At 37.0% G+C, this 12,122-nt stretch overlaps 2 protein-coding genes across 2 annotated transcripts in view; both read left to right on the top strand.

Moving 5' to 3' along the window:
• The window catches only part of LOC134814014 (cartilage oligomeric matrix protein-like), a 61,982-nt gene extending 55,829 nt beyond the window's left edge, over nucleotides 1–6,153 (top strand). The window contains exon 25 of the mRNA XM_063821976.1: nucleotides 4,826–6,153. Coding sequence (XP_063678046.1) covers nucleotides 4,826–4,973 — 148 coding nt within the window. The 3' untranslated portion in view covers nucleotides 4,974–6,153. The remainder of the gene's footprint in view (nucleotides 1–4,825) is intronic.
• A 1,711-nt stretch (nucleotides 6,154–7,864) lies between these two features.
• LOC134814193 (MFS-type transporter SLC18B1-like) lies at nucleotides 7,865–10,934 on the top strand. Its single transcript, XM_063822250.1, has 11 exons — nucleotides 7,865–7,991; nucleotides 8,144–8,255; nucleotides 8,402–8,509; nucleotides 8,646–8,876; nucleotides 8,977–9,142; nucleotides 9,255–9,384; nucleotides 9,605–9,705; nucleotides 9,865–9,969; nucleotides 10,156–10,258; nucleotides 10,372–10,439; nucleotides 10,575–10,934. The coding sequence occupies exons 1-11, from the start codon at nucleotides 7,901–7,903 to the stop codon at nucleotides 10,659–10,661; spliced, it is 1,302 nt and encodes a 433-aa protein (XP_063678320.1). The 5' UTR covers nucleotides 7,865–7,900; the 3' UTR covers nucleotides 10,662–10,934.
• The last annotated feature ends 1,188 nt before the right edge of the window (nucleotides 10,935–12,122 follow it).

Here is a 12,122-nt window from a genome sequence, read left to right as displayed (position 1 = left end):
TGGAGTTGGAACTTGAAAATGTTTGGTTGTTATTTAGCCTTATGAACGTCAGATAAGCTTTGTTCAAAAATTATTTGGATATGTTTTGGTTTTATAAACCTTCCTAATGGTTAATTGGTTATCATTGTTTCGAAATTTAACCTATTAACGATTTCGTATAATTTTTTTCGTATAAAATCAACTGTATCGGCCTTATATAGAGTTTTCCCGCCTTTCAAACCAAAATCAGATATAAATGATTTCGGCAATTCACCGAAAATTTCAAATTCCATAATATGATGTGACAGAATTTACCTCCTTTCCCAATAACCAAGTGCCTGTATTAGCTAACTTTTCAGAACAACATATTTTATGGCTATGATCGGTAGAAGAACCATAAAATAATGAGTTGAAAGGGTTTTGAGGACACCTCACAGTAAAAAAGAGGTACCATATTCTGAGTGTGACAAAATTGACGAAATACTGTCTTATAACCGCTTGATCCGTGCCCTTATACCAATGTTGTATCATAATTGTTAGATCGACCTATAATAATCTACTATATATTAGACTAAGGAATGCTAATTGGGCAGCTATAATAGTTAACAAATGGTCAGAACTTCTGAACATGCTAGATTAAGGTGGCAGGGGGTACCAGTGGCGTAACGAAAGGCCCTGCTGACCCCGCTGTGCAGGGGGGCGCCGTCTTAGGGGGGCGCCAAATCGTCGTTTGAATGTGGGACAATTTCGAAAACTTAACTAAAGTACTAGCAAAACTGCGCGTTTTGCTCTAGATACACACTTTTTTAGAGATTTTACCGGCGTATTCATTAAAATCACCTAATTTGTTCAATTTTAGGGAGGGGCACCAAAAGGGGAGGGGGCGCCAACAGGGGGGCGCTTTTTTCGGCAGGGGGGCGCCAACAGGCAACGTTACGCCACTGGGGGGTACGGCAGGGGTGTAGGAAGCGGGGGGCAGGGGGGGGGGGGCCATCGCCCCCCATGAAATCTGGGCAAGGGGCCAAAAAGGGCCAACTTTTTAATTTAGGTTTCTAAAAATGTTTGGGGAAAAAAGTTTTCTTGGAAACTACTTTCGTTCATTAGTACAGACAGATCCGTCTGAAAAAATCGATCTGCCGACACACAAAACTTACAAAGGATTTTTGACGTTTTTGAGTCCTAATAGATGTCCTTTATGGCTGACCAACTTTTCCAAACTTTTCCACGTGTTTTAAGGCCACTTTTTGCCACTTTACCACTTTTTACCACCTTTCTTGTTTGTCAAATATCTTTAGTTGTGAACATCGTAGAAAGTTACAGATTAATCGAGGGTGTTCATATTATCAGGAAGAAAAACTTTGTTTCAAACAATTTGTACGTCAGATAATCTGTTAATTGGATAATTATCAATTAGCTAATTAAGTAATTAGCAAAATTCTAAAAAAAAATTATTGGCTCAAAATGATCGGAATAGCTTAAAACACGGAAAAAGGTAGTTTTTAGAAAAAATTTCGAAAATTCAAAATATTTTTTTCCTCCAAAAGTGATCAAATTGCATGAAACGCGGAGAAAAATGCTTTTCAAAAAAACTTAGTGAAATTTTCTTTTCAAGAATACTTAAATCACCAATATTTGTAGTTGGAGTTCAGTAAATCTCGGCAGATTTTAGTAATCAGGAATCACTAAGTGGAAAGGTCTGAAACTGAAAAACGTTAACCATACGATATAAGAGTTTCATAACTAATTACTAAATTACAATACAGCCTTATCGATATTCACAGAAACTGCACCAATGGCACAGTCAAGATCGAACCGATAGCCTGCTGTACTATCATTTTATTGATTTCAATGATGAATCAGTGGGGTTGTGCTAATCTAAACCGGTCTACCTGGATTACCAGACCTCTTCTTTTCCTCAACAATCAAACCGAGTTGTTCATATCGCATTTGGTGGGTGATGTAAGTACATATCGAGCTGTATTCAATCACAATATGACACAATACGTGTATATTATATTATGGCCCTTAATAAGGTTTATCAAACGCTTTATACCGCGAGAAACCCAGTATAGAGAGGTTTTACAGTTTATCACGAAAATGTCTACTTGGCCTCATGGCTCTTTTACAGCTCAAAGAAGGCAAGAAAAGACCAGGGAAACTAAGGAACAGCCAGGTCCAGGAAGCAAGTGAAAATACACCTTCCAACATCTACTGTGACTTGTTTTGTATTGTACTGCATACCGCTTCATTTGCTATGCGGGATACCTCAAATCACCCCCATATGTCAGGGTCGGCTAATAGTTAAATTAACAAGGGTAACATACGGGCAAGGGTACGATTTAAATACGAGCGTCGGGCAAGGGGAAGTAAAGAACCGGTCGCGGTAATTATTAATTCAGTGAAATGTTCCACGAGATCCGAGTCAGGATATTTTGGAAATTGCTAATAGAGACGACGGGACAGATCCTGATCAAGAAGGATTGTTAATGTTATTGAGGATGTTGATTTGAAATCCGGGCGTTGTGAAGTAAAAATACAGGTTCTTTCCGCAGGATATTTGAGGCCATGATGATCTCGGGATTAATGTGGGACGGATCGAAGAGCATTGAAAAGAGCGAGTTGACATTTTAAGCTTTCTGGTCTTTTCTTGCCTTCTTTGAGCTGTCAAAGAGCCATGAGGCCAAGTAGACGTTTTCGTGATAAACTGTGAAACCTCTCTATACCGGGCCTCTCACGGGAGAAACGAGAAGTGTACGGTATAGAAACACCCCGTTATATAGCGTTTCATATACCTCATTAAGGGCTATAATATAATATACACGTATTGTGTCATATTGTGATTGAATACAGCTCGATATGTACTTACATCACCCACCAAATGTGATATGAACAACTCGGTTTGATTGATAAGGAAAAGAAGAGGTCTGGTAATCCAGGTAGGCCGGTTTAGATTAGCACAACCCCACTGATTCATCATTGAAATCAATAAAATGATAGTACAGCAGGCTATCGGTTCGATCTTGACTGTGCCATTGGTGCAGTTTCTGTGAATATCGATAAGGCTGTATTGTAATTTAGTAATTAGTTATGAAACTCTTATATCGTATGGTTAACGTTTTTCAGTTTCAGACCTTTCCACTTAGTGATTCCTGATTACTAAAATCTGCCGAGATTTACTGAACTCCAACTACAAATATTGGTGATTTAAGTATTCTTGAAAATTTTTTTTTTCTAAAAACTACCTTTTTCCGTGTTTTAAGCTATTCCGATCATTTTGAGCCAATAAATTTTTTTTAGAATTTTGCTAATTACTTAATTAGCTAATTGATAATTATCCAATTAACTGATTATCTGACGTACAAATTGTTTGAACAAAAGTTTTTCTTCCTGATAATATGAACACCCTCGATTAATCTGTAACTTTCTACGATGTTCACAACTAAAGATATTTGACAAACAAGAAAGGTGGTAAAAAGTGGTAAAGTGGCAAAAAGTGGCCTTAAAACACGTGGAAAAGTTTGGAAAAGTTGGTCAGCCATAAAGGACATCTATTAGGACTCAAAAACGTCAAAAATCCTTTGTAAGTTTTGTGTGTCGGCAGATCGATTTTTTCAGACGGATCTGTCTGTACTACATGTTTCATCTGGGTAAACTATAGGTAAAAATATAATATTAATCATAAGCTAAAATGTACTAATATTTGTATTCTAAATGGGGAAAAGAAGAAACATTGTCAGTCAGTCGAGAAAGTTGTCAGTCAGGCTATATGGCAGCTTTGTAGATGTTGTGACAATGCATGTTACCCTGATCATTATGAGCCAAAAATATTTTTTTCGGTTTTCGAAGTTCGATATACGATTTTGGACTCGAGGGTTCCCCTTTGTAATGCGATCTCGGAAGGCAGGCCTCCCCTTCGCAATACGAGCTCGGAAGCGGGAGCTCTGCTTTCAGAGGTACGTATCGAGAATGACTCGGACCGAACATTTTCTAAGTCAACAATGTTCAAAGTTTTCTTGGAAACTACTTTTGTTCATACTTTAATTTCATGCTACCCTGATCATTCTTAGCCGAAAATATATTTTTCGGTTTTTTGAAGTCCGTACCTACATTCGGAAGGTTGTGGATGTGATACTGATTGGTTTCATATACTAATTATAGAAAACGTGATATTTGGCGCACAGGTTTAAAGGAAAATACGCGAATTTGGTCCTCAGATTTAAAGGAAAATGCGCAATTTGACGCGGAGAACTGAAAAAATCGCGATTTGTCGTGAGGCCAGGATCTGAAAAATCGCGATTTGTCGCGAAAAACGTGATAAATCGCGATACCGCACATGCTATAATTTCCTTTTGTCCTTACCCTCGAAATTCAGGCGAAGCGCCAGAAACTCGAGTCTAAAAATCTATCTTCTCCTACATTTTTTGAGCAATCACCTTGAAACTTTCAGGATATGTTCTAAGGACCATTTAGGAGATTCATTTTTTATCAGAATTTTAAGATAGGCCTTAGAAAATTTTGTCTTCGATTTTGAAAATTTCGGACCTCGTTTTTTGACGATTTTTCCAGTTTAAGTTGATTTTGTGGCGTCAGTAAAATGGCAACAGATGCACCTATATAATTATAATAAATCGTTTCGCTTTATAAATTCTCTTTATTAATTTGAATTTCATGATAACAACTGAAAACTTAAACACTATAATAACTGCTTGTAACACTAATAATTGTTTTGTGAACACAATGTATAAATAAAATTTAAATTTATAATACATTCACCGATTATGGAGAAAAACTGAAGTGAATTACAAAAATGTTTTTAAAATATAGTGCTGATGCCAAATCTCTTCAGATATGACGAAGGAAACAGAGGAGGGTTAGAGAGGAGCTTGTACCTGACCTCTGACAGAAAGAAGAGGGAGATATCAAAGAGGAGAAAGAAAACTGCTGAACATGAGTGTAATGATACATGCCGTACTGGGTCACATGACGAACTGTAGAGGTCAAGTGATGAACTCTAAAGGTCACATGATGAACTATATAGGTCACACGGACAACTCTATAGGTCACATGAAGAACTCTAGAGGTCACATGGACAACTCTAGAGGTCACATGATGAACTATATAGGTCACATGGACAACTCTAGAGGTCACATGATGAACTCTAGAGGTCACATGATGACATATATAGGTCACACGACGAACTATATAGGTCACACGACGAACTATATAGGTCACGTGATGAACTATATAGGTCATATGATAAAATATATAGGTCACATAATGAACTATATAGGTCACATGATGAGCTATATAGTACAACGGATTCTTATATTTGAGTATTTGTGCTTTGTCGTATTTTAAATAAAGTATTTTAAACGTAATTGAGAAGTTATCGGGTTGCTCGGATCAAATGATAATAATGCACTGTGAGGTTCAAATTGAGAATTTTATGTCATGTTTATCATTTGATTCCTGAAACCAAAATGATGTGCGATATATAGTAAAGTGAGGTGGCGAATCACGTAACTATACAACTCGAGAGTTAAGTACGAATCACGTACAACTCGAGAGTTCTAGTTGAGTACGAATTCAGTGCAACCGTCAAGAATTATAGGAATTGTGAACTACTTATGTAAATAATTGTTCTTCAATTCGCTTGATGTACATAAGTTGCGAACTATAAGTAATAGTACGTATTATAACTTTAGATAAGTACTATAAGTATCAGTACATATGAAACTTACCTATTATCTCTGGTACTTATCGTAATCAGTAGCTAGGCTCATGACCAACTTTGTAGTATTTGAACTGTGGTCATTAGAATTTAGCGATCATTACAACTTCAGTCAATTTGCATGGCATGTTTGGAGCGGCAAAGTGAATTATTAAGTAAAATACAAATTAATTTAGCGACAAGTTGCTTTCTGTTGCAATAAGTTTTATATTAAGTTATGACATTTCGTTTAGGCAGTATCGGATAACAACTTTTTCACTTGGTGAATTAGAATCGTTTTTAGTTTTGAAGTTATAGTTTAACTCCAAGCTTATAATTTTAAATCAATTATGTGACTGATGTGTTGTTTTGATTCCCATTTGATTAAATTATATTTTTAATTTTCATTCATTTGTTTTGATAGCTTGTTAGTGTTCGAAATATCAGATTTTGATTCAATTTTCTAACTAGCGTGTTTTACTTTTATCAAAGCATTTAAAATACAAAAAAATATATAAAAAAACCAAAAATCAATATTGATAATCTTATCCAAAAGCGAGTGAGAAAGTAATCCAAATTTGCAGCTCAATTACACTTTTTTCAAACCGCTCCAGAATTCCTCCTATGTTCAAAGGCTAAGTTTTATACCAGAGTGGCGATGATTTATATTCCTCATCAGCTTTCAAGACCACTCGGATTAGCGAAACTTGGTCAGTGATTATATTTCAGATTTCTGAGTCTTCACGACTGATCTACTTCAGGGGGAATGTCTATAGTGTTATTACGAGTATTTGTCGCATATTTTGTGGTTTGGTAATTGCTGAACTTGAGTAATTTATAGAGTAGGAATTGGAATCTAGCATTAGAATCTAGCACAGGTATGAACATCTTGTTTGTACTTCACTTGTTACACTGTTTGTTGAGACCGTTTGGATGGTGTGCCTTTCATTTCCTCCTTTCCATATTCTACTTTAGTTTTCTTGTTCACTCTTCTGACCTCAGCATCATCCGTTTGTGTTTTTTTTCTCTGCACATTTGTGCTCTAAACAACATTTAACACTAAGCACGAACAAAATCGCTAAATTATATAGAGAAACCTATAAAACTGACCTCTAATCAATTTCAAGAGTTTCAATGGAATTTCATATTAATTTCGAGCTTACAGCAGCCGTGTTATGTAAGAATGGTGAAACTCGATTCCATTTCCACCGACTTTCCTATCGATCATTCGATCGGTGCATACTATTTTAACTAATGTGCACACATACGGTTATGGTTGTTAAGAAATTATCGTTAGTTGTTAATTGTACGATTGTTTATTTTACACCGCATATTTATCAATCACAATGCTGGCAAGCATTACCGTTGCCGTTATATTCACAATACTATTTACCCCCTATACTATTATATCCCCTTTATTGTTTTCCAGGCATTAAGATTTAAGACTCATCGAAAGTAGTTCAGCAGAATAAGAAATAGTTATGTGGAAGTTTTTAAGAAATTTGCGCAAAATACGCGCCAGCATGTTATACGAAATTAGGTAAAAAACAAATTGTCGTGAAGTATAATATATATATTAATATATATAATTTGACCAAAACCCATAATCATCATTTGCATTTGCGGACGGTTCCTCAAATTAATATCATTTCCTTTTGTTTGGAAAAGAGAGACACTGGCAGCGGTTCACTCTACCCATGATTATGGGTTTTGGTCAAATTAATCTTGTCGTAAATTGTAATTAATTTAACTAATTTTGCCACTTCTTCTTGTGTTACATCTGGTCTCATTTTCTAAACAGGGGATATGAACCATCGGTATAAAATGGCTGACAACCTTAGTCATTCCCTTAATAACTGTGTTAATTCTCTCGAAACATTAATATTGTTGGCTGCACTTGGCAAATTGAAATAGAATTGTGTCGGATATTATGGTCAATTTTAACTAGATTGGGTAGCTGCCAGTAGGAAATTCGAGATTGATCAAGTATTCACGTTCGATTGAATTAAATTTTTCCTTCTTGGGCCAGGAGACGAGGATAGTGGATACCTAGTAGTAGTACCCTGTCCACAGCGAGCTTTCAATGTTAAATCTCTACCACCGACCCTCTTCAGTAACTACGAAGTGCAGATGACCAATATAATAATACCAAATTTCTAATTACTAACTATTTATGTAGGTACATTTTAGTTTGAATCAGGTGATATAACTATGGAAGGAGTTGGGGCAACCGCAAAAAAGGCTCACAATTTGAGCAAACCCATGTTGATATACGCTTTCACTGTCGTTACGGTTGTTTTAGGTGAGCTTCACGGATGATGATTAATCACTCTACACTCGACTGTCACGTGACTTTTTTAACCCGTTCTCTAGCTGGTTCTGAACGACTTTTCGAAACCCTAACCCTCTAATCTGATCCCAACCCTAGCCCTCTAGTTACGCTCGTATTTTCAGCGCTGGCGTTTATGCTGTACTCTCTACCAGCCCCATTTCTGCCTCTCTATCACGCTGATAGAAATGTGTCGTCGGTTTGGGACGGAGTTATTCTTGGCGTGGTCCCAGTCGGGTAAATATTACTTCATTGGTACTTGTTTAATGACAAAAATAAACTATGTCTGTAAAATGCAGCATGATTTGGTCTCTGGTCTTCTCTGATTTATTTGATAATTCCTAGTCCAGTTCTAATACCAATTTTCATTTCCATCATTTCAGGTTCCTCATTTCTTGTGCCCCCACTGCCCAGCTGATGGAAAATTTCAATTACAAGCCGCTTTTGATGACTGGTTCCGGTACTCTCGGAATTATCTTTATCATTAATAGGCTAGTGAAAATAGCGGTAAACAATTTAAATGAATCGAAAAGTCAACCATCAAAAAGACTTAAATCTTCTTTTCTATAAGTATTATAAAGCAGACGTCCTTTCCTTTTACTTATATCTAATTAATCTAAATTTCAGTTTCTTCAACAGAATCACGAACAACACACTCTACATTGTTCTCTCCGGTATCTTCCGAGTGGTAGCCGGCATCGCAATTGGACTCGTCTCCGTTCCCTCCTTTGGAGTGCTTACCAAAATGATCCCCACCCGAGTTGCTTTTGTTACAGCCCTGGCAGAGGCTGCTTTGAACGGGGCACAAGCCTTCGGACCTTTCATGGGCAGTTTGCTGTATGACGCTGGAGGTTACAGGTACTTTTAATTGCTGATTATTCTCTCGAAAATAGTGTTCCAACTTATTTAAACCAAGTAATCTCCTCCTCTTAAAATAACTCCACCCTTTCCTCCACAGTCTAGCGTTCTGGGGTCCAGGTATTATAATCGCTTGCTGTGTGCTGTTAGAATTCACCATACCACGTGTTAACACCCTGCCCGATCAAACTGACACTAACGACAGTATGAAGGTGTACAAGGACCCCTGGATAATGATGGCTGCCTGGCACTGTGCTGCTTGTCAGGTTTTTTGTTCTCGCTCTTCAAACACAAGGAAATATTTTATGCTCATTAATGATTTTACTAAGATTTCAACTTTCAATATCTTGGAAACTTTATTTTCGTTCTTACTCTCAGATTCTACTTTATTTTCACCTCCCAACACTGGCTCCATTTGTTGAACGAGCTCTGGGAGAGACGGTGGTATGGACCGGACTTGCACTTCTCGTCAACACCAGCACCATTATCATAAGTGCACCTCCTTTAGGTTAGTGTGTAGTGGTTACACTCAACAACCAAAATCAGCACTATCTTCGTCATCGTTTTCTAACGGTCTGCCTGTATACAAGTGGATTTTACGACAGGACTATTTGATATACGCTATTGTGTCTAAACTCTAAACCATATTCTAATTCGCTTCTATTATTTATCTGCTATTCATATAAGAACTTCCTAGGTAAAATTGTCAGGTAACTTACCATTTTCAGGCTGGTTAATCGATAGATTCAACCCTTATTTTTTCGTAATGTTCTCAGCTGTAATTCTGCCTTTCCTTTACATGTTCATTGGACCTATACCTTTATTCCATGTGAGTTTAAGCCTTCACTTACGTAGCTTAGTTAGAACAGTGTTACTGTTGACCTTTATTATGCCTTTTTGAATTTCTTTGAATGTATCCCTAATATAAATAAAATGAAGAGTACATGTCTTTTCACTATCAATATCATGAACTTCAACTTTCCCTCAGGTAGCAACATCTAAAATGCAGGTTATGTTGGTGCTGGCTCTGTTGGGATTCTTTGTACCAATGGGATGCACTCCAATACTGCTCATCATGTTTGAAGTTTACAAGGTAAAATATATTCTAGTAACCATAGCAACAGTCACCATGACGACGTTAACCAATAATCATGTCGAAGTGCACACTATGCGAATCTGATCTTTAGCGAACATAAAACAATATCTTACTGTTAACTTCAATCTTAATTTATTTAGTGTAGTGACAGAGTTAATAAGGATATGAGACTGGGTATTTCAGTTGAGGAATGGAGGGGAGATGTCCATCTCAGCATCCAACACGATAGTCTCTGTGTACTGTTCTTGTTTCCCACTTGGCGCTTGTATTGGTTCCTTTGCTGCAGGTTATTTTACTGTTTGTGATATCAATATCAAATGTTTAGTCAAAGTTCTTCTCGTGTCGACCAGACTGAGTCTTGTAATCGTTGTTTAGAGGTTTAAAGTTTGATTTTTGCAGGGATTTTGTCTCTTTACATCCCGTTTGAAGAGTCCACTGGAGGGTTAGGATTTATTTTTATTGCGCAGGTAAAATTACAGTTTTTAGTTAGACATGAGTTATACAAGTTCTGCAGTTAATTTTTATTTTTGATAAAAATCGTTTCTAATTGAGAGAATAATTCACATAATTTTATATTGAACCATTACGCTCCCTCGTTTCAGTCCATCTTTTCCTTCATCTACTGCTGGAAAATCAGAGACATGAAGAAAGATAAGACCATCGAAGAACGAAAGCCCCTGCTCGGCTGACAGCGGGGTCGAATAAGTAGCATGTGACATTTTGTGTGCTAGCCTATTAATTAAAAAAAGTTATGTTTATAAATTGGGACTAACAGTTGGATACTTTTGCCTACAGTACAATTCGCGTTCTTTCTTTAATTTTATTGGACTGCATGGTTGAGCAATCCAAGATATCGATAATACAGTTTACCCGATCGTTGCGTTTATAGTTATACAGTTAGAGTTATAGAGTTACTACACTGCGGGATTCAAGTTTTATCCATAAAGTATCAGTTATTTTACAATATCAGTGTGATTATTTATCGCTAACCAGTAAACTATATGGAACAACCAATAATTGCTAAAAGAGTGCACAGCCAGTTCAGTCTGAGTCACAACCTCCACGAAGACATCGGTCTAAAGTTCAGTTTTCCTCGGGATTGGAATTAAAATAGCTGTTTTTTGATAAATTATAACTTTTTATTTGTGAAAAGTAACAAAATCTGTAGTAACAAAAGTAACAAAAGCAATAAGTAGAGTCTATCGAGATTTCCCTATTTCTTCTCCATTTTGACCGCCTTCGCTCTTCATTTTTGCCCCTGTTCTGTCTATTTGGTTCATTTCCGTCTCTTCCTGCTTCGTTTCTTGAGTTGTTATAAAGCAACTCAGATAATCATACTGAAAGGTCTGCTTGATCTTGTTAAGAATGAGTTTACCGAAATCATACACTGTCTCATCATAGATCCCAATTGGGTTAATGATTGAATTGATCGGGAGGAACAATATACAGAACACAGAATACCAGTTTGAGGTATCGATCAACTCTGTGTAGTTAATAACGCACACCATGATGAATGGCAGCCACGTCAAGACATCTGTCATGACTATTATGGTGATTTTCCTCTGGAGTTTCCGGTTTCTTTTGGCAGCCTCTGAAGCCCTGTTGCCAGCAGCAGCACCTGAAATTCTGGTAGCAAGCATGTTAACCATGATGTAGCAACATCCGATTATCAGCACACAGAACAGATTTGTAGAGAGGACAGTAATGGAGAACCATCGGTAGGGAGTGTTCTCTCTGACAAAGTAGCTGAACAAACAAAATCCATTTTCACCGTAAAAACCAACGTTTGATCCCACAACATGATCATTCTCAAACATGACCTTCACAAGGTTCTGAATAGTCTCCCAAGGCATATCTGCATGCATTGATGATCTCCCATAGTATGCTTCCAAGATTTGTATGTGCTTTTTCTTATTTGGAGCTCCCACATAAAGAGGATTGTCATTGTAGTTGAGTTTTTGAACAAAATAGTCCTCCAATGTGATTTCTGGAAATATAGCGAAGAGAAGGGCGCTTAAAAACACTATTATCACTGTAGTAGCTAGGTATACTTTCTTTTTCCTAGACAAACCGTCCGCGGGTGCAACAAGGGATCCAATGGTTGAAGCACGGATGATACTGAGGATCGTCATTGAGTAGAGAGACACTAA

Source organism: Bolinopsis microptera, chromosome 4, assembly GCF_026151205.1.
Source record: "Bolinopsis microptera isolate Bmic1 chromosome 4, MBARI_Bmic_1.0, whole genome shotgun sequence".
Taxonomy (NCBI): Eukaryota; Metazoa; Ctenophora; class Tentaculata; order Lobata; family Bolinopsidae; genus Bolinopsis; species Bolinopsis microptera.
Note: the sequence above shows the minus strand (reverse complement) of the source record. Positions and strands in the feature narration are given on the sequence as shown.